Here is a 23,102-nt window from a genome sequence, read left to right on the forward strand (position 1 = left end):
GGAGGCGGGCCTCCAAACAAATCCTGACCTCTGCAACTCTCAGTGTAGATAGAATTGTACATATAAACGGCTCAATTACAACTTTTATTTATTGTAAATACTGCTGTACATAGAAGTGTAAATATAATTTTAAAACTTTAATTATTATACCGTTGTATATATGTAAATATCCTGGTAAAAATGAGTCGAGCTGGTTACTCGATGATACCTCCAGTAGGTCAAAGAGGTTTGTCAGGGATCAAACACGAGCTGGTGTAGCCAACCCCCGGGGAGTGCCCCACGAATACTCTCAGATCTCAGGATAATACTCTTGTCGTTTGATACGACAAGGGGGGGATCAGGGAACCAAAGCCTCCTTTTTAACCACATTTAACTTTATATCAATCTATTCAAACTAGGTACCATTTACACGGTTGTTTAGCAAATACATTCGTCAATATCATTAGACACTTTCAACGCAAACGGAGCAAGCACCTATGAGTAATTAATAGCAAAAGCAAGACCAAATTTCCATGAAAAGTTGTAAAGATATGTGACTCTTCTTTTTTAATCACCATAGCCAAACTAAATAAAAATTACACCTAAATAAAGCCCAAGAGCTTAACTTTGCGCCAATATGATTTTCATTGCAATCATCTTCGTTAAATCGACAAAAAAAAACCCACGTGAAAAACATGACTTTCGAATAATAAGCTATGTTGGGAGAGCGCACTAAAGACAACTGATAGACAACTGATATCTCGCACAAAATATAAGATTAAGAGAAGTATTTTACATTGCACAAATCATGACAACTCTTATTCTACATCCCCATACAATTTCAGACCTAACCCTTACATCAGTTCGCAGAAATGATGTCTTAAAGTATGCGCAATCATTTCTTCACTTTTTTAAAATATGAAAAATATATGCAAATGATATGAAAAATTGACAAAAAATTCGAAACTCGACAGAGAAAAAACAAAAAAGCAAACAAAAAACAACAACAAAAACGACAAGAAAAAAAATACACCATCGTATTCACAAAGACAAGGGTAACACTATGATATATAAAAAAAATATGCCTAACCTTTAAAAACTGAAAAAAAATGAGGAGGGCGCAACAAACCTTTAGGCCATCTACAGGAGTCCTAAGCAGTTATATTTGACGTTTGACGAATAAAATCTCCCTCTAACATATTTTCCATCTTAAAATACACTCAGGAGGTATTTCGTCGACGTAGAAAGTCTTGCAGGTATCGTTGCGAGCTATTATTATCACTGTTACGTCATTAATATTGTTATCAGCCGTAGGCGCCAAGTTTTATCTCTTTGCTGGCTTCTTTTTCAAATTCTATTTATTTCCTCCCTGAAAAACGTTGCTATGCAAATATCATCACTTTAAAGCTCGCAATATAAGTTATTTTTCATACCTCTCTCCGCTTTTCTGTGGTCTCGAAGTTTTTCATAAACGACTGAGCGTCACCTCCAATCTACTAAAAGCGTTATGTGCTAATTTATTATGGGTTTAGAAAAAATCTTATGTTCGAGTATCGCAAATAATTTACTGATTATATCACATGCATCAGAAAAAGAAACTCAGGGCTTTAGTGGCTGGCTGTTTACAAACGGAAAGTCGAATAAAATTCATTTCTAATTAAATTTAACTAACTAAATAGAAAATTCCGAAGAAGCATAAGGAACGATATTTGCTTGCCATCAGATTATTCAATTTAGTATTCAAATTAGGTTCCTCGTATTTTCATCGTAGGAATAGTAAAATCTATTCAATTCGTACTCGAAACCCATCCAAAATTTAGAAGTGAACTGATGTCATCCTTTCAGCATTTGGCAAGGAGATATCACCATGAATAATTTATAATTGATTGGTGCGAGCAACACAGCTTTCGACATCTAAGAAGCTTGCTTTGACAAACAATAACTAAATTAGAGAAAAAGAATGGAACGACTCTTCCGTCTTGTTTTCAAAAGAGGATGTTTCATTAACACAAATTCATTAGACTTAAATGTTTGTTTCTTGTTCCTCTCGTTCGACGAGATCGTTACCCGTAGTCGCAGGAGCTTTCTTTGGCACCATTCTTGACCTTTCACGGCGGCAACAAAGCAGTTTGCGAAATTCCCTTTGGAACTCGCCATTTGTGAAAGCGTAAATAATAGGATTGATTGAAGCACTCAAATAAAATAAAAAAGTGACAAGCAATGCTGCAATTCTTGAGCTGGTCTCAGGGGAAAAACGAAACCAGAGGACAAGTGCCCACATTGGTATCCAGCAGCACAAAAATCCCGCCGCCAAAATGAGCAACATTCGAGTAACTTTTGTTTCTTTCAATGAGTTGCTTACTACAGTAATGTTAGTGCAGTTCCGTAGCGATGACACTACATTACGTTGATGCTTATTAGTTTTGAGAAATATCTTATAGTAACTGAAAATGCCGACACACAACGGTAAGACAAAAAGTAATCCAACAGTGATGCAATAATGAAAGATTTGACTTTCACTGGTTGGGTAATCAAAGGAGCACACTGCGTAGTCTTGAATAAAATCGATTTTAATCCAATTTGTGACGCGGACAATCAGCAGGTAAAGTGCAAAGGAAAGCCACAAGCAACTCAACCATATCTTAGATCTGCGGGGCGAAAAAATCTTCTTGTAATGGCTTGTCTTTACAATTTTCATGTAGCGGTTTAACGCTGTCAAACCAAGGGTTGCTGGGGTAACATAATAGGCAAATACATCAACAAACCCTTGAAATTGGCATAGGGCGTCGCCAAAGACCCATCTACCGAAGATCAGCGTGGCAGAAGCTAACGGCATTGCTACTATTCCACACAGCAGATCGCTGACAGCTAAAGCAATGATATACAGGTTGGTGGTTGATCGCAGGTTTGAGTTTCTGCATGTTGCCATACAAACCAGACTGTTTCCAGTGACGCTTATGATGCACAATGCGATACAAACACTTGCCTCAGTTATGACAACAGTTAAGCTTCGACTTGGTAGCTCTGAGTTTAACATAGCACCTTCTGAAAATAAAAGAAATTAAAGAGCAAATTATTGAGTAAATGAATAAACAAATGAATGAACAGAGATGAACATTAATAAGGTGAAAATAATGGTTGTTCCCCTTTCCCGGCCAAATACATCATCCACGCCTTTAATTCGCTCTCAGGGTTTGTGACCTATCGAAATATACTTCTGATCATTTATCTAGATATTCATTTATATGTTCGTTTATTTATTGGCTTTTTTTATTTGAACCGCGTGACCCAACTTAGTCTCGTCTTCTCGAATTGTAAGTTTATCCAATACCATGCAAGGAAAAAGCGAGGTTTGTGAAGACTTACGAAGATTAACGGCAGCGTTAAAATCTCATGGCGTGATTTACTCGGTGCAAAGAAGTAACAAACTGAACAGAACAATTCCTTGAACTGTTTAGCCGGACTCTGAACTTTTTACGCCTTAAAGGTATTTAAATATCATTGTATATTATTGTTTTGATCGTACGCGGTTGTTTTGATCGTACGCGGTTGTTTTGACTGAACGCATGGTTTGAATAAAGTATTTTTGAACTTGATCCCCCCTTTTGCTTCTGCACAATTATGATGAGCTATCTCGAGTAAATTTTTTTTAAAGACTAAAAATTGCTAACCACAATTAATTTTGTTAGTCTTTGAAAAGATTTACTCAAGCTTATTTGTTCCAAATTGTGCCCGTGTGATTACCTATAGCAACATATAACTGCTTTGAATACTGCCCCCTATACTTCAATTCTAACGGCTAGTGAAGAATACACGGTATATAAAACATCATACTGGTGACTCGTAAAATGCTTACGCATTTCTATCAGCTAAATAATCGTTCCTGATCGAGTGACTGTATTGCTAAAGAAGCTCATACTACCTTTTTTTTTAAATTTTGTAAGTAAAATGCAGGTGTGTAATTTAGCATGCGTTTCCAAGTCTTCCCTATGTCCAACCTGTAAGCCATTTCGCACTGGAAAAATATACTTATTTGATATTTCGGTTCGAGTTGTAACCTTGTACAGTTGTATCGTCTCCTGTTGCAATGAAAAGATACTTTTTTTAATCTCCCACAGGTATAAGCTATCCATATACTCAGTACACACAATGAGTATTTTGTTCACGTAGGTGCAAGAAACTTCTTTCTATTTATTCAAACTAGAAACAGTATTATGCAAGCTAACATTTGGAGATAAACGTAAGCCGTCAAACCTCCTTTCTCTATTTCTTTGTTTTGCTAATTTGTGATTAAAATCATATATAATCATCGTTTTCTTCATCATTGTTACTATTATCATTATTATCATCATTGTCGTTAACACCAGTCTGCCGAAAAGTTCCACTAGTTTGTTTCCATATTTACTTCTCATGAAGCTTGGTTCGAACATATCAGCTGAAGGCGCCAATTCATATTACTTTTATATTTTTTCCGTATCCTTATATTTTTCCCGTTACAGAGGACGTTAATTTGCATATATAATTTGTTTTAAATTGACTATCATTTGTAAGGCTTCCTTCAAACTTATGTCGCCTAAATAAATTATTTTAGTAGTTGAGCGTTTGGCTTGAATTGAAATCCATCGAAAACTTAGGCTGTCCATGCAAGCTTTATGACTAAATTTGGAAAATTCTCCTTTCTCTCAACAAATCTTTAACAATGCACATGGGCTTAAAGAAGGTATATCTTGACAACGTCTTAGAAAAGTTGACTGAAGAAAAATAACATGATGAATTATGCATAAAACGGTTATCATTTATTGACTTCGGTTGCGGCATCATTAAGGGAAGTGTCAAGATATGTCATTCTATTTCTGAAACTCTTTTGCGTTTTCAGTCTATCCTGAAGTCAGCGTGAATAGATAGAAACATGGATAAATGAAGGCTTTCTTAATCAGTTTGAAGTTAAAAGCAATCTTTTTATTGAATAGTCGTCGTATTATCCCATACTTAAAACTGTTTTCGTAGAGGGTCTATATAACTTCCAGCGTTCATTCTTAGAATCGAGCGAGGTGTTCCTAAAGCCGGTCAAACGTCAGCTTTTCCCCGCTGTGGCAGGACCACAGTTTCTTTAGAAACTTAGGCTCCTTTATAGTTTGCTTTATCATGACGTGTATTTCCCAATACGTACAAACTCGACGCCTTTTTTTGTTCTCATCTTATACAAAAAAGTGACAGCTGCAGTTGAGGGGGAAAGCTGTTTGCAATAGTTCTGAAAGACACAACTACTTGTGGATCATTGTTTTTGCTTAAAGCCTGAGTACATTCGTTCATCGAACAGTTTTTGTTTCAACATTTCCCAGACCGTTATGTTATCAGGCTTTCTAAATGAACGAGACTGGTCAAAAACCTATCGTTTATTACATCGGTAAACCCATAGAAAATTGATACATAATATGTTTTGTTTTAAGTTCATTTTATAAACGCAATAAACCGCACTTTCTGTCGGTTTATCAGCATAATACCCCACTTGGAACGTTGGGAAAATATTCGAAAAGTTGTTAATCACAAGTAGGAGGCGGGTGATTCACAAATATTTCCAGTAATACAGTTCCAAACATCTCAAGTAGATTTTTATTTTGGTAAAACGATAGAAAGTATGGTGGGTTGGTTAATGACTTTCCGCAAAGATGGCGAGAGCAATTAATAAATGAATGTATACGTGGAGTTTCACCTCTCTACTTGAGAAAAGTAGAAGATTACTTCACTCCCTGTTTCCCACACCAAAAATATTTGAAGAAAAATAATCATCTTATTTCGTTGATTGATAAAGTCACGAATGTGCTGCTGAATTTATCTGTGGCGCCGTTAGTTTTAAACTTTGTCTCACGTTATGAATCAGAGAGCTCGGCCAAATTTCTCAAAATTGCTAGTAAAGAACTCTAAAGCTCTCATTTTATTTGCTTCAAGGAACAGCTGGCTGCGAGTTAGTTGCGTGATCGAATTTTCTTATGCGAGGAGTTTGTGACAATTATGTGAACTGTCCGCGATCTAAGCGAAAGTTTTTGCCAGTTTAAGCATTCACTGATAATTCTAATTAGACCTAGCGAAAGCTTTACTTTACGCTGAGATTCAATGAAAACAAGTCAGATCACAGAAGAATATGGGACAGTACTTATAATTGCTCAATGGCGGTCAAACTTCCTTGCAAGGTTGGAGCTATCGTCTTTTAACTCTACCAGTCTTTACCTGTCACAGTGCAGAAAATTGGGTTTAAAAAGCGAAAAATGGATTATTAGAGATATTATCTGTAACTAACCTTAATTCCACAGGGAAATGTGACGATTGTTGACGATTTGACGATTACCTCATCCAAACTGAGGTTCTTCTTAGTGCAAAATGCCTTTTTCCTTTTAAATACCACAATTTCTGTTCATTTTCTACAAACTTTCAGACTAAGAAAGGCCTTTTTATGCCTATGACCATTTTTAAGGTAACAGCGGAAGGGCCAAGAGCGTTTGATGTATTTTTAACTTCCTCATAGTGACGTTTGGAAGACACACAATTGCTGAATGAAAGCCTAAACAAATTCATTAAAGACTGAAACATCTGTATGTTTAACGATAATTTCAATAAAAAAAGGTATTTTTTTATTCTGCCGAAGTGCATATAAGTTTGCCGTTTTCGAAATACTTCGTCTTTTTCATTAAAAGATAACCCCATAAAATAACTCTTTTCCTGCGTAAGCTTGATTGCGAATTTTCATCAACATTTTTATTAGTTACATATCTGGCCTATTGTCACGTGCAAGTTGTAGCAGGTGGTAAGTTGAAAGGCGAGGCATTAGCAAAGAATGAATTGTCTATTATTCGGCATAGCCCCAAAGCTCTTGAGAAAACTATTATTTTGCAAGAAAAACACTGAAGTTGTGAAAATTTAGCTGGTCCGACTGATAAATGCAAACTATCATATAAACTGCGGTGTTCAACAAAGATTTCTAACCGGAAAAAGCGGCAACTTCATATGTGTAAATTGGGATTATGTATGACTTGACTCAGTCAATAAGCATTTTATCGTATGTCCATGAATAACTTTTGAATATTTCGAAAGGTATGTTTTTACTTAAATAGGACGCGATAGGCTGGCGCGCGCGGGGATAACTACAAAAAAAAAAGATTCTACAATAAAAACTCTTCCTTTCCTTTATTGAGTCAGAGCAGGAGTTCTGGTTTATCGAAGAGCGTGGCTTATTTTCTCATTTCTGCTCACTACTGTCATTCAGTTTATGTTTTTGTCCGCTTGTCTTTCACGAACACGTGAACTGAAACAAGTTTTCTTTATCCCTATTGTAGCATAGCTGTCAAGGAGTGGCATACTTGTGAAGATGTCATGTACTTGTCAAATTACGAATGCTAATGTCGAGACGATCTTTAAAGTTAGGCGTGCACCGAATACGAGCCCTATGTGAGTAGGTTATAAGTTGTCTCGTAATTTTGTGAATGTTAAATTTGCTCCGTTGGACACCAACTGGGACGCGATAGGCTGGCGTGCGCGGGGATAACGACAAAAAAGATTATAACATAGCGCGTAAATTTGTTTAACAATAGGAAAATGAAGCACGCTCACGCAATTGAATTTGATTAGACAAATTTACTAGCTATGTTATAAATTTGCTTGTTTGGACACCACACATATCAAGCCTGACAATGTAAAGAACAGCTTAAGGATCTTTGTAATTAATTAATCTTCGTTACTAAACGAATTTTGTCCAGGTTTGGGGAGACAAGAGCGGTTTTTCAAATGTGTCATTAGGATTCCCGTATAAATTTCTGATTTACATAATTTTTTTTCAATCTCACAATCTCACTCGATGGAAGCAGCAACGTACCGTCTTAAATAGCGTCCTTCGTTATAAAAATGTCCCTAGGTAAAGAAAAGTTCATGAGATAAATTTATTTCAAGACCCAAGCTCTCACTTAGACAAAACAATTAGGAGCGGCAACATGCCATCACAAATAGCATCTTTTGTGATAAAAATGTCCCGGGTAAGGCGGCTCGTCATAATATCAACATTTTCCTGTGTGCGTGAAATGATTAATTTTCTTTTTTTCTGAATCATGACTGAATTGATTTTAAATTTTCTGATAGCCGATGATCCTTGCGGGACTCACAAAAGTTTCCTTCGCACAGCAGTCCTAAAAATGGATGCCTTAAGACTAATAACACATTTTGAGGCTAGTAAAGTGCAACTTAACCTTTTATTTATGTCAAATTACTTTTTACATGTGGAAAATTTTCCCTTTTTTAATATATTTACCTGCTCGTAGAACCTCACTATCCGCTGGATAGGGGCTAAGAGTTTAAAGCCGTTGCCACCCAACAATTAAAAAAGATGCTTGAGGTTTTAATGTAGCACTTTAAATTTTAATTGCTAATAGTGAATCATGAATAGATTAGTAAAAATGATTTTTGAGGAGCCGTTTATTCATTCTCATGATTATGAGTTTATTTAGGAGGAAGCATATTTGGGATGCAGGTTTGCGTCAAATTTTTTAATTCGCCTATTGCGTCATCATTTCATTCCCATGCATCTAATACCCCATTCACTACAAAGCTTAAATATCTATGTTTTAAACTGTTTTGTTAAACATGATTTAAATTCTTTTCCATATAGAAGCTTCTTAAATCAACATTTGCCAACTTTAAGTTTAGCACAATTAATTACAAGTCAGCGATAAATTAAATATTATCGAAAGTTCAGTTTTTCAGTTCTCCGTTTCTGAATTTCATCATGCTAAATCCCGTTTAATTTAACATTTTTGCTAGCGTGAATGGGGTCTTAATCAAAGGCGCGCATTCGTATATTTTCCTATACGTAGAAATTACCCGCTTCTGTTTTTTTTCCTATGGGAAGGAAAGGTGTTGGTGTTTCCGGTTCTGTTCTAGTGTATATATGATTAAAAATTTTCCTTTAGAGAGATCTGGCGTACGACTGATGAATATACTTTACCAACTTACTGTATTCTGGTATGTTTGTACTAATTCGACAATTATAGCGGGAAATATCATGAATATTACTGCGAAACATTACACAAGTTACGTTCCCTTCTACTTTTAGCGGTAAGATGTTATATCAGAAACTTTGAAAACCTACATTTTAATTAAGGCAGCAACATTTCGCAGATCTCTTGCCTTTTCACGGTGGCAACAAAGCAGGTTCTGAAATTGCTTTCGAAATGCGCCATTAGCAGAGAAAAGTTGCTTACAAAGCTGCAATTCTTAGGCAGGTTTCAAAGGAAAATCGAAACCAGAGTATAAGTGCCCGCATTGGTATCCAGCAACACAAAAAGCCTGCAGCCAGGAACAACAGCATCCGATCAAAGTATAATATCAGTTGTGAGGAGAATTAAAGAAACCCTAAAGTTATACTAGGAAGTCTCCTCGATTACTCTTATATTATTAACGACTCCGTGGGAAAACCAGAATTTACTCTTCTAAACAAGATTTATGTAAGCTTTAGTCCCAGCAACTATTCTCTGTTCTCTGTTTCAGAGGTCTGGTCGAATTGCGACTCTTGGAAATATACACCTATCCATTATACAGTTAAGAAAAAGAAAGCTTAAGCCTGAGGATACAATTGGAAATTACAGTGCTGAATTTTAAGGGAAGAATATCTGTTTACAACGAAATATATTACAGCGACCAAAGAGGGTAGAATGAATCATTTGTCTAGTAGGTTAAACAAGGATCCCAATATTCATGTCAATTTCATTGGAACTTTGTACTACGGTTCTCTTTGTATCTTTTTCCTCTGTTATGAGCTGTGGTTATTTGCCACTTACTTCCTATAGCCCTTGGTAACGTCGTGCTATGGATCTATCGCGAAACAAATGGGAACGCAGTATGCACTTTTTGATGATGGATGTTGGTAACCGAATGAGATATGTTTTAAGATTTGATTATTATATTAATGCAGGGAGTGATTCAAACATGTATGAAGGTATGAAAGCGAAAAGATGTAATCTTATAAGAGGCACGACAGCTAAGAAAATCATACAAACCGTTTCAGGTCCCTCGAACCGGTTAGACGTGAAGGAATGCTACCAGCAAATGACATCGATAACTTAGCTTCCGTTGAGTCAACAAGATTTATAAGATCACTCAAGAAGATGTGTTTGTTAGGGATGCGAATTATATTGTTTCTGTTTATTCCGTTTGTGCTTTGGTTACCAACTTCCGCTTACGTACATTTGCCACGGGCAACGAATCATCTATTATCAATCACGATCAGAACTTTAGCTGTGATACTGGATTTCAATGGACTTCCGTAATATCGAATAATCGCTGTAAAATTCCCTTCTAAATTTAGTTTAAGAGCGAAGGGGCTAAAACCTCATTTTTTGATTGAATCTTGTCGAATTGCGACTCAATAAAAACACGTCTATCCTTCATACTTTTTAGAAACAGAGAGATCTAAGCTAGCCTGAAAATTAGAATTCTACTTGTCGAGCTGAATTTGAAAGGAGGAACATCTGTTAACGACAACTAGCTTTGGCTGAATGACATACGAAGTTTCTCCCGAAATGAAAAATATCTCGCGGTGAGAAAAAGCGAAATAACGAGTGGAATTGATAAATGGCAATATGTAAAACAAATATTCCATTATTCTTGTTAATTGTACAAAGTAATAGAATAGAATATAGAATGCGATATTTAATGTCGAAGACGTAGAAAGTGCATGCACAATCTTCCGAGCCAGGGCTTATGTTAAAAACACTCGACAAACTAAAAATACAAAACAAGATATAATGTGAGTTATGCATATGCCAATATTAATATATATATATAGCTCAATAGTATGTAAAAATAGATAAAATTATATACAGTTCATACCTTGGCGTCCTGTGAAATTTACATTATTCAGGCGAGCACGAGGTGTAAAACATTGGGAGATATAATTTGGGCCATCTAGTTTAAAGCCGTGTCAAGCTAAGAACATAACGAACAAATGGAATGTGGAGTGCATGCTTTGTTGAGCTTGGTAATAAACTGGTGCCTTTCCAAGTAATTATATGTTATACGACGTAAATATGAATGGAGGGACCTTTTTGCCAATGGTAATCCAACGGAACTCACAATTGGAGAATGTTTCTGGCATGTCTCAAAATTCCCTAAAATAAAGATACCTATGTGGTAAACAAAGAAGTTAAGAAATTTACTACCAATATTTAGGTCTCTTTGAAGGGTTAAAAAGCAAAGGCATCTCACCAGCAAAAGAGATCGAGCAAATATTCGTTAATGACGCAATCCGACTAAATTAGATTATTTTACTTCTATTTTTAAAGCATTGCGAAAAAAGTAATCAATCTACATTTTTGGATTCCGCTTATGTACGCATTACAAATTCAGCTTTAACTCTATATCTTTTGTATCTCGTTACAAATACTTCGCCGCATTTGCAACGAGGTACGTATTCCTCCATTTCTACCTCCCAGGTGGCCATATTTTTTCCCCTCTTTTGCAGCAAATTGCGTATTTTCCCGCGTTTGCAAATTTTTCGGTGTTGTTTTCTGCGGTTGCATTGGGTTGAATTCTTACCTCGATCGAAAACGACTCACACGCTCCATCGTTAGCCACTGTTTACATTTTGCTCTCCATAACACGATTTGTATCATACTTTTCTGACTTTTAATTAAGTTATGTGAATCTGCTTTTGTTTTTAAAAGAAAATAAAGAAATAAACTCTTACGTGGATGTCTAACTTCTTACCACATCGTAACTTTTATCGTCTTTTATTGAAGTTTTAGGTTGATTGTACTGCAATTTTACTGATGATCTTATATATTTCTGTTTGAGATGATTAACACCAAAAAAGGCCCTCCCCCTGGGGTGTGCTAATAAAGTTTGTATTGTATTGTATATACCTAAGATGATGTTTCATTTGAAACTATACATTAAGCTTAAAAACACTTTGCTAGGCGAGAAGGGACTACACGACCGAGCGAAGTAAGTGAACTAGGTAGTTCGTGAATTTTGTTTCGATTGTGTTGTTTTCTTTTATAGCACAGACATTATCTTAAGGCTCTACAGGTAAGGTGTTCCGAAAACTGGACAAAATTCAAGAAAATAAAATAATGGTGGAATAATTTGGATATTCCTCGCATTGTTCGAAATACTCCGCAACTCGCAATCATCCAAATCATCGAAATAGGAATATTAATTTCAGAGAATAAGTTGGGGAAGTTTCTCATTCGAGAGACTGTAGAGTTGTGTCGATTAGTTTTTTGGTCAGAGGAAATATTAGAGTATGTAACGCTAGCTTTTTAAAGAACGTGTGCCTAAGAAGAAGATTTTCCCTAACCCTCTATGGCCAAATTCACAACTGAATATATTCAATAGCCTTTAGTTAGAAGTATTTAAAATAGAAAATATCATCATAGCCTTTGATAAGAAGACTTTTCTGGTGATTACTCCAAATAAACCGCGCAGCTGGTAACGAAACGAAAGTAAAATTAAGGCTTAAAACAAATCGGAATAATTATTTCATTGAGACAGAATTTCAATGAGACTGTCATAATCAACATTTCTATAAACTGCTACGATTAGTTGCAATTAGATGGCTTAAAATTCCCTACTCGTGTAGCAAACTGGGTTCAAATTTAGTCGTGTTCCTCTGTCCTGACTCTGCTCTGACTCTGCCCTCTGCCCTGACATTTCGTGCTAATTCTCGAAACGTCAGATTTGAAACTCTTTACGGTGGCCAATTTGCGTTATCAACTCTTTACAAATATTAAATTGTCCCGTTACACTTCCTCACTGACGCAGCACCTCAGTTTCTTTAGAAACTTAACTTCTTTATAATTCAAATTTTAGATAGAAATAAGAGAGATGGTAAGTTTTGAGCTCGGTAAAGAAATAAAGAAAGATGTTTTTCGTCTTGTCAAGAGCGTAGGACTCTATCTACAAACATTACGTTATCGACATTGCTGATCATAGCAGTATGCAGGACGCGTGTCATTTGAACTTCGTGATACACCTCGCCCACCGTGGAGTCTCTATGGCTCAGTGGTAGAGCATCGGAGCACGGAATCCGAAGGTCTGAGGTTCGAAACTTCACGGGGACTCAGAATTTTTTCTTTCCCACACTCGTAACAAGACGAAGAAAAAAAATTTCTTAATTTCTTCACCGAGCTCAAAACTTACCATCTCTTTTATTTATAATATTTATCTAATCTTAGATCAAAGAATTTTGAACGATGTGAGGTAACTTAGATGTGCTCAACAGTCATTAACTATGTACATCAAGCGCTAACATAATATACAAGAGTACACTGCAACGTTTATAGTACTGAATCTCTTTCACTCACTTACTTTGATTTTTTTTATTACTCAAATCGAGTTGTAGATTGTACATTATTTCAAATGAGCTAAAATGGATCAAGTGTCTTATCTAACAGTTTGGTTGCATGCATATCACTTTTGATGTATGGCTTGGTAAAAGCAATGTGATGGAATAGTACTTTTCGCACGTTCTTAGTGGGAAATTCAAGGATGATTTGTATTATCCAGCTCTTAGGTGTCGAAAGGAAACACGATGGCACCGATGAGTAAACGTTTTGATAAAAGAGAATAAGGTGGAAAATTATTCTAAAATGGCTGAACTAGTTGCTGAACTAGTTGCTGAACTTTAAAAGCTCAATGATGAGGTACATCGCTTTTAACGAAATCCTTAAACCTATAAAAACAACAAAATTATTCCAAATTTGAAATGGAATCAAGCTAAAAGTGAAGAGTAATATGTTGGCTAATTTTGATTCTCTTGCAGCTCTGGGATTTCGGATTCCCTTTGGGGATTTTTTGTTTCATCCAGATACTAAAATACGCGACACACATCGTTAGCAATGGTGTGGTCAGGAACAAGCTTAAGAGGAAAAGAAATTTGTAACTTAGAGGTTTATAATTATCTCGAAGTCAGGAATCGTTAGAGAAGTGAATATTGCTGCTATGATCCACGGTACAGCAATAGCACACTTTCAATATACGTAATGACGGACGCTGCCACGTAGAGGCCCTACGATAGCAAACATTCTCTCCACGAAATGACTGCAAGTGTATAGATTGACGTTAAACCACTGACACCGACCAAAGAAGTCGACACGAGCCATCGATCTTCCTGAGACTATACATTCAATCCGGCCTTTTTTTCACCTGGTTTAAATTACCGCTTTACAAGCTGCTTTCATAGATAGCAGAAACTTAAATTGAATGACTTTCCCGGTCATAGCTCAAGCAAAATATATTCTCGATAAGCTTGTCCTTTTGTGGTTCAATGAGCTATTTGAGGTACGTGAGGTGGGGCAAATTGTTTAGATGCAATATTTATTATAACGAATTCTGTACAATATGAGACAACTTGGCTGTGTTCAACAGTCGTTAAAAATTTACATCAAGCACTAACATAATACAAAAGTGAAGAATGCAACGGGCAACGGTGATAGTAATGAATCTACATCTCTACCTCTCTCCCCTCTATCTCTCATATTTCGTATTACCCAAATGGAGGAGTACATTGCACATTTATACCAAATGAGCTAAAATTGAGTGATTTATTTATTTAATAAAGTTATCAATTAATTAAGTGGTGATTCTTTATTGCTTCTTATGTATCACTTTTCACGCCTTCTTAGAGGAAAATTCGAAAGTAATTTGCACTATCCACCTTTAAGGTGTCGAAGGGGAATATGTTGGCTTTAAGTTTATCTTTGGATACCGATAAGGAAAGTATTTGACAAACGAGAAGAAGGTGTTTATAATGCTTAAGTGATGAATCTCGGTTAAAAGGTATAACGGTTTGAAAGGATAACATCTTCAAAGGAAACAATTCAAAATACAACTAAATTGTTTTTGCGCGACATCCATGAAAAGTATCAGGTTTAACAAATTGTGCAAGTTGCTTTAAGCAAAGAAGGCATGAATTATTGTACTTTATTCCTTTTTTTTTTTTTTTTTTTTTAATCTTGACTTACCATTGGATATTACAAGTGACCTTTTTTAGCTCGACTAGAGATCGGTGAGAAAAACTACGTACTCGTATATCTTATTAAGGACACAACCGACCCAGACCCAGACCAAGATGAAGGAGATACTACAGAGTTTAAAAACTGGAATGGGAATACACAACCGAGCGAAGTAAGTGAACCAGGTAGTTTTTAAATTCTGGGATTCTCAGTGGATAAATGATTACGTTCACGAACGAATTGCTGTATTGTAAAACCCTGACGATGAATACTGTCAGTTGCAGTTGAGAAAAAGATGGAAAAACATGTAAATTTACCAACATGTTAAAAATCTGGAATGGAAGCCAGGTGAAAACGGAAGCTCCTGTTGACATTGTTATGGTTACATATTAGTGATTTTTGTTTCCTCCGAATAACATAATACGCTACACACATAACTAATAGAGGCGTTACAGGAAGCAAAACTAGAAGGTAGATTACGCTGTCACTTGTTGTGAAGTTGAAGTTTGTATCAGTGAAAAAAGTGAATATTCGAAAGTTTGCAGTTCTATGACGAAGAGGCCAGCCGATGGCGAACATTCTCTTCACGGAAATGACAGCAAGTGCATAAATGGACGATGTACTTGTAAACACGTCAACAAGGTTGAAAACACGCCATGCTGAAGCTGATTCAAATACGCTATGAAAAGAGGAGTGGCCAGTCCTCCAACCAGTAAATCAGCCAGGCCCAAACCGATCAGAAGAAATGTAGAACACTTTCGGCGTCTCAGGTTAAGAAAAATCCAGGTGATAAGAATATCAAGTTTCCTCACTTGATTACGATATTCGTTTCAGCCAAATTGCGACTCAACTCGAAGAAAAAACTAATTACTAAGAAAAATAATTATAACAGCAACGATGATGAATCACACTAAAATGGTCTCTGGATGGGTCTTCTGCGGCAAATGAGGTTAGAGCATTTGGAAATATGTTTCTATGTACATTTTTCGGCCTCATATTGGTTGAAACATATTAAAATATGTGTGACTCGCGACTGGAATATTGACCGCAAAATGTCAAATAACTGCATTCTAACGGACTTTGAAAAGCTTTTGTATCGCTCTCAATCATTAGCCCCAGCAAATTTTTACAGTTATAATGAGAACATCTTTTTGCATCCAAAAGCTTAATCCATTTGAAGGTTTAACACATGGTGAAAATTACTTTTATTCACGAAGTATTTTTACTGAAGGAAAAGGTATACTTTCGAAATTAAATTATTTTAAGCGCAAAGAAGAGAGCAATGTTTACAAAAATCATTTTGTGAGGTCTTATGAGATCGAAAAAGAAGATTGGAGTGTATAAAAGACGAGATAGTGATTCGTTTTTGTACGCGAAGCCCTCAAACTCATGTAATAATTTGCTGCTAAAAATGACGATTTTAACGGAATTTCGTTATTTGAATTTTTTTCTGAAATAAAAAGATATTTCGCCAAAAAAAGTATCCAGTGATTTTAGTTATAGCCTAGTCTATCTAATATTAAAATAAGAAAGAAATCGAATTTTCCACCGTTGCCGAGATAAAAAAAAAAAAGTTAACAAAAAATTAAAAATTTGACAAAAAAAAAAAAAAAACAACGACAAAAAACGAAAAACACACCATCGTATCCACAAAGACAAGGGCAACACTATGATATAGAAAAATATGCCTAACGCATATATGGCGCACCAAACCTTTAGGCCATCTACAGGAGTACTAAGCAGTTATATTTGACGTATGACGAACAAAATATTCCTCTAACATGTTTTCCATCTTAAATTACTCTCAGGAACTATCTCGCCGACGTAGAAAGTCTTGCAGGTATCGTTGCGAGCTCTTATTATTACTGATACGTCATTAAAATTGTTATCAGCTGTAGGCGCCAAGTTCTATCTCTTTGCTGGCTTCCTTTACAAATTCTATTTATTTCCTCCCAGAAAATGTTGCTTTGCACACATCATGACTTTAAAGCTCGCAATATAAGTTATTTTTCATACCTCTCTTTAGGGAATGTCGCTTAGTCAATGTTCGCACCCTTTCTCCTACTTCAGCGTTGTCTCTGTTCAAAGTTGCCTGTGTCGATGTTAGGGGAGCATTTCTTTCGTAACTTTATAACTCGGCTTCAGAGCTTTGAACCAGGCGAATCAACTTGTCAATATCAAACTGATATTGATTTGTGTCTGCATTAGAGTCCCCGTAAGTTAGTGTCTTTCGTAAAGCAAAAAGGAATTTGAAAGTCTGGCAAACAAGATATTCTTGAGAACTTGATTTTAATAGCAGTTTTTCCTATATGTATTTTTACGGCATATATCTTTAGGGGCATAGAAATTGGAGCTCTAACAGCCGGCATCTTAAGTTTCATAGGACGTTTTCCAAGGAAAATGTTTTAACCTTTGGTCTATCTCGGCGTTACATGTTCCACTGGAAGCGTTTACAAAATACATTCACACTTATCCATGACAGATGAGTGGTAAGAGTGCCTCAGAAAAAAAAAATCATAGCCACCTCAGAAAGCATCAATTCCGCTCTCTTCGTTAAGTATAAAACACTTCTAAAACTGATTCCGAAATACCCTACAACGTTCTTAGTAGGCGGATGTTAATGGTGTTGTAATCATGACTGCAAATGAAAGCGTATATGGAAAATTATTCATAGAGATAGTTTGGGGAATGTCTCTAAAGGTTATTGCACTCTTTGAACCGGAACTTTAATTTTTTTTCTTTGCGAACAAGGGCTTTTCTGGTCCTCTTGTAGATTTTCATAAACGATTGAGTGTCACCTCTAATCAACTAAAAGCGTTTTGTGCTAATTTGTTATGAATTTAGAAATGTTCGGGGATAGCGAATAAGTTGCTGATTACATCACAGGCATCAGAAAGGGAAACTCAGGGGAAAGTTATTCTGCTTTAGTAGCTGGCTGTTAACAAACGGAAAGTCGAATAAAATTAATTTATTTTCCATTTAACCATCAAATCTGAAACCATCGGATCTGAAACTATCCAGTTAAGGGCAAAAGCTTTGACGTTATGAATAAAAAAATTCCGAAGAAGCAAAAGAATTTTATATCGTGCTTGCCATCACATTATTCAATCTGGTTTTCAAATTCAATTCATTGTATTTTCATCGCAGGCATAGCAAAATCTATCCAATTCTTACTCGCAACCCTTCCACAATTTAGAAGTGAGCTGATATCGTCTTCTCGTGTTCAGCACTTGGCAAGGAGAGGTCACCATAAATAGCTTATAATATCAGACAGCGCGGTCTGATTGGTGCGAGCAACATTGCTTTCGACATCTAAGAAGCTTTCTTGGCAAACAATAATTAAATTAGCACCTCAAAAGAAACTACTGAGGTCGAGGCCAGTAATTTGATTTTTTTGTTCAGGTTTGTTTGAAATTTCAAAAAGGCGCCTTCAGCGATATTACTCTCTCTCTCTGTTTCTCTGTCTCTCTGTCTCTCTCTCTCTCTCTTGCCACTTTCTCTTTTTTAAGGCGCCTATAAATTATCCAACGGGTTTCCCTCGTGTTTGCCTCTCCTAGAAATCTGAGCCCAAGCATAATAGAAAACAAAACAAAACCGACCAACAACAAGAAACAATAGTAACAAAAAGCAACCGTAATAAAAAAGATTTAAAAAAATGGAATAACTTTTCCGTCCTGTTTTTAAAAGAGGATGTTTTATTAACACAAATTCACTAGACTTCAAAAACTCATTAATAATTCATAAGCCCATTAACCTATCAAATGATAGATAATACATCACGTGCAGTGACTTTATATCGATAAAACTCATCCTCATTAGTATGCGGTGTTTTATCAGATATAAAGACACTGCACGTGACTTATGAATATTAATTAATTATCAACACAGAAACTGACACAACAAATGGTGGGAACATATTTAATGTTCTTTCAACAAATTTCACACAGTAAATTTACTTTTGCACCAAATTAATAGTACAGTTGTGAAATACACATCTGGAAAAATTATCTATTCCATTAGTACAGTAATCTGGTAAAGGCATATTAGACAATGCATACTAATTTAATCCCTAATGTTTTTCTCGTATGCTAATTTCTAACGTTCACAAAAGCATAATTGTTATGAACTCTCTTGACACACGCTTTTCCAAGAATGTTTTTGAAGCCGTTCAAAAAACTCACAGCACGTGTTTTATCGGATCAAAAACCACTCGGCTACGCCTCGTGGTTTTAAACCCGATAAAACACTCCTGCTCGTTTTTTAAACATTACTTAAAAGTTTGTTCCTTGTTCCTCTTGTTCGACGAGATCGTTGTTAGTAAACGCAGCACCTTTCTTTGGCATAATTCTTGACCTTTCACGGCGGCAACAGAGCAGTTTGCGAAACTCCCTGCGGAACTCACCATTTGTGAAAGCGTAAATAATGGGATTGATTGCAGCACTCAGATAAAACAAAAAAATAGCAAGCGTTGCTGTAATTCTTGAGCTGGTTTCAGGAGAAAAGCGAAACCAGAGGACAAGTGCCCGCATTGGTATCCAGCAACACAAAAATCCGGCTGCCACAAGGAGCAACATTCGAGTAAGCTTTATTTCTCTCATTGAGTTGGTTACTGAACTATTTTCACTCCTGTTCTGTAGCGATGACACTACATTCTGTTGATGCTCATGGGTTTTCAGAAATATCTTATAATAACTGAAAATGCCGACGCACAACGGTAAAACAAAAAGTAATCCAACAGTGATGCAATAATGAAAGATTTGACTTTAGCTGGTTGAGAATTTAAAGGAGCACGACGCGTAGCTTTAAATAAAATCGATTTTAGCCCAATTTGTGACACGGACAATTAGCAGGTAAAGTGCGAGAGAGAGCCACAAGCAACTTAACCATATCTTAGATCTGCGGGGCGAAAAAATCTACTTGTAATGGCTTGTCTTTGCAATTTTCACGTAACGGTTAAACGCTGTCAAACCAAGGGTTGGTGCAGTAACATTATAGGCAAATACAGCAACAAAGCCTTGAAACTGGCATAAGGCGTCGCCAAAGACCCATCTACCGATGATCAGCGTGGCAGAAGCTGACGTCATCTCTACTGTTCCACACATCAGGTCGCTGACTACTAAACCAATGATATACAGGTTGGTGGTTGATCGCAGGTTTGAGTTTCTGTATGCTGCTATACAAACCAGACTGTTTCCAATAATGCTCACGATGCACAATGAAATACAAACACTTGCCTCAGTTATGACAACAGGTAAGCTTCGACTTGGTAGCTCTGAGTTTAACATAGCACCTTCTGAAAATAAAAGAAATTCAAGAGCAAATAATTGAATAAATGAATAAACAAATAAATGAACAGAGATGAAAACTAATTAGGTGAAAATAAATGATTTCCCTCCGAGTCCCGGCAAACTACATCATCCGCGCCTTTAATTCGCTCTCAGGATTTACGAACGTTCGAAATATTCTTTATTTATATCTTCGTTTACTTATTGGCTTAATTTCAACCGCGTGACCCGTGACCTGCACAATTATGATAAGCTATCTCGTGTCTATTTCAAAGACTATAAGTCTATAAATCTTTCGAAATATTGTTTTGATCATTTATCTAGTCATTCATTTATATGTTCGTTTACTTATTGGCTTTTTTTATTTCAGCTGCGAGACCTGTGACCTGCACAATTATGATAAGCTCGTGTCTATCTCAAAGACAATAAGACTATAAGTCTATCTCAAAGACTAATAAAATTTACTCGTGCTTACTTATTCCAAATTGCACTCGAAATCATGTGATTACCTATACTAACAAATAATTGCTTTGAATACCTCCCTGATATTTCAACTCTAACGACTAGGTAAGAACACACTGTATATAAAACATCATATTGGTAACTCGTAAAATGCCTACGCATTTCTATCAGCTAAATAATCCTTCCTGATAGAGTGTTTGTATTGTTAGAGAAGCTCATACCACCTTTTTTTTTTTTAATTTGGTAGATAAAATGCAGGTGTTTTATTTAGCATGCGTTTCCAGGTCTTCCGTAAAACCAAACCGCAAGCCATTTCTCACCGGAAAAATAAACTTATTTGATATTTCCGTTCGAGTTTTAACCTTGTGCAGTTGTGTTGTCTCCCGTTGCAATCAACGGATACTTTTTTTAATCTGCCACAGATATAAGCTATCCATATACTCAGTACATGCAATGAACATTTTGTTCATGTTGGCGCAAGCAACTGCTTACAATTTATTCAAATTAGACGGTGACAGTATTAATGACAAGATAACGTTTGAAGATAAATGTAAGGCGACAAACCTGTTTTCTCTATTTCTTTGTTCCTGGTTTGCTATTTTGTGATTACAATCATAATCATCGTTTTCCTCATCATTGTTAATATTATCATTATTATCATCATTGTCCTTAACACCAGTCTACCGAAAAGTTCCACTAGTTTGTTTCCACATTTACTTCTCGTGAAGCTTGGATCGAACATATCAGCTGAAGGCGTCAATTCATATTACTTTTATATTTTTTCCGTATCCTCATATTCTTCCTGTTACAGAGGGCGTTAATTTGCATAAATAATTTAAGTTTGAAATTGACGATCAATTATAAGGCTTCCTTCAAACTTTTGTCGCCTAAATAAATTATTTTAGTAATTGAAAGTTTCGCTTGAATTGAAATCGATCGAAAAATTAGGCTGTCCATGCAAGCTTTCAAGCTAAATTTTGAAAATTCTCCTTTCTTTCAAAAAGATGTATTTTGACAACGTCTGAATAAATTTGACTGAAGAAAAATGTTGGATTATAAACAAGACAGTCATCATTTATTGCCTTCGGTTGGGGTATCATTTAGGGAAGTGTCAAGATATGTCATTCTATTTCTGAAACTCTTTTGCATTTTCAGTCAACCCAGAATTCAGTTTGAATAGATAGAAACATGAATAAATGAAAGCTTCATACACCAGTTTAAAGTTAAAAGCAATCTTTTTGTTGAATAGTCGTCGTATCTTCCCTTACTTAAAACTGTTTTTATAAAGGGCCTATGTAACTTCCAGCGTTCATACACAAAATCGAGCGAGATGTTCCTAAAGCCGGTCAGACCGTTGTGTTATCAAGCCTTATAAATAAACGAGGTTGGTCAAAAACCTATCGTTTATCGCACAGTAACCCAGAGAAATATGAAACAATATGTTTTGTTTTAAGTTTATTTTATAAAAGCAATAAACCACTCTTTCTGTCGGTTTACCAGCATAATACCCCACTTGGAACGTTGTCAAAACACTCGAAAAGTTATTAATCCCAACTAAGAGGCGAGTGATTCACAATCTTTTCCAGTAACACGGTTCTCCAAATATTTTAAGTTGGTTATTAATTTGGTAAAACGATTGAAAGTGCGGTGTGTTGCTTAATGACTTTCCGCAAAGATGGCGAAAGCAATTGATAAATATATGTACATGTGGAGTTTTACTTCTCTACTCGAGAAAGAGAGAAGATTACTTCACTCCCTGTTTCCTGTGCCAAAAATATTTGAAGAAAAACAATCATCTAACTTCGATGATTAATAAAGTCACGAATGTGCTGCTGAATTTATCTGTGGCGCCGTTAGTTTTCAACTTTGTCTCACGATAAGAATCAGAGCTCGACCAAATTTCTCAAAATCGTTTGTGAAGAACTCTAAAGCTCTCATTTTATTTGCTTCAAGGAACAGCTGGCTGCGAGTAAGTCGCGTATTTCGAATTTTCTTATGCGAGGAGTTTGTGACAATTTTGTGTAGTGTCTGCGATCCAGGCAAAAGTTTTTGCCAGTTTAAGCATTCACTGATAATTCTAATTAGACCTAGCGAAAGCTTTACCTTACGCTGAGATTCGATGAAAACAAGTCAGACCACGGAAGAATATCGGACGGTATTTATAATAGCTCTACGCGGTGAAACTTCCTTGCAAAGTTGGAATTATTGTCTTTCTACCAGTCTTTACCCGTCACAGTGCAGTGAGTGTGGCTTTTTTTAGAGTTAAAAATTAGGTTTAAAAAGCGAAAAATGGATTACTTGAGATATCATTAGTAACTAACCTTAATTCCACAAGAAAATTTCTCCAGAACGGTATTGAAATGGCTAATTAATACTTGTC

At 36.0% G+C, this 23,102-nt stretch overlaps 1 protein-coding gene and 2 pseudogenes across 1 annotated transcript; all 3 read right to left on the reverse strand.

Moving 5' to 3' along the window:
* Positions 1 to 1,120: 1,120 nt before the first annotated feature.
* On the reverse strand, positions 1,121 to 10,311 carry LOC149049272 (beta-1 adrenergic receptor-like). Its single transcript, XM_089201307.1, has 2 exons — positions 10,020 to 10,311; positions 1,121 to 3,024 (listed from the first exon to the last, which is right to left on the reverse strand). Exon 2 carries the CDS (start codon positions 3,014 to 3,016, stop codon positions 2,003 to 2,005), a length of 1,014 nt encoding a protein of 337 aa, XP_089057433.1. The 5' UTR covers positions 3,017 to 3,024; positions 10,020 to 10,311; the 3' UTR covers positions 1,121 to 2,002.
* Positions 10,312 to 15,038: 4,727 nt separating this feature from the next.
* LOC149049273 (uncharacterized) lies at positions 15,039 to 15,971 on the reverse strand (annotated as a pseudogene).
* Positions 15,972 to 19,212: 3,241 nt separating this feature from the next.
* LOC149049274 (octopamine receptor beta-1R-like) lies at positions 19,213 to 20,260 on the reverse strand (annotated as a pseudogene).
* Between the last annotated feature and the right edge of the window lie 2,842 nt (positions 20,261 to 23,102).

Source organism: Pocillopora damicornis, chromosome 3, assembly GCF_964200805.1.
Source record: "Pocillopora damicornis chromosome 3, jaPocDami1.2, whole genome shotgun sequence".
Classification (NCBI taxonomy): Eukaryota; Metazoa; Cnidaria; class Anthozoa; order Scleractinia; family Pocilloporidae; genus Pocillopora; species Pocillopora damicornis.

Bases quoted from the DNA above. Each gene is read 5' to 3' on its own strand.
- LOC149049272 (XM_089201307.1), bottom strand. From the start codon at position 3,016: ATGTTAAACTCAGAGCTACCAAGTCGAAGCTTAACTGTTGTCATAACT.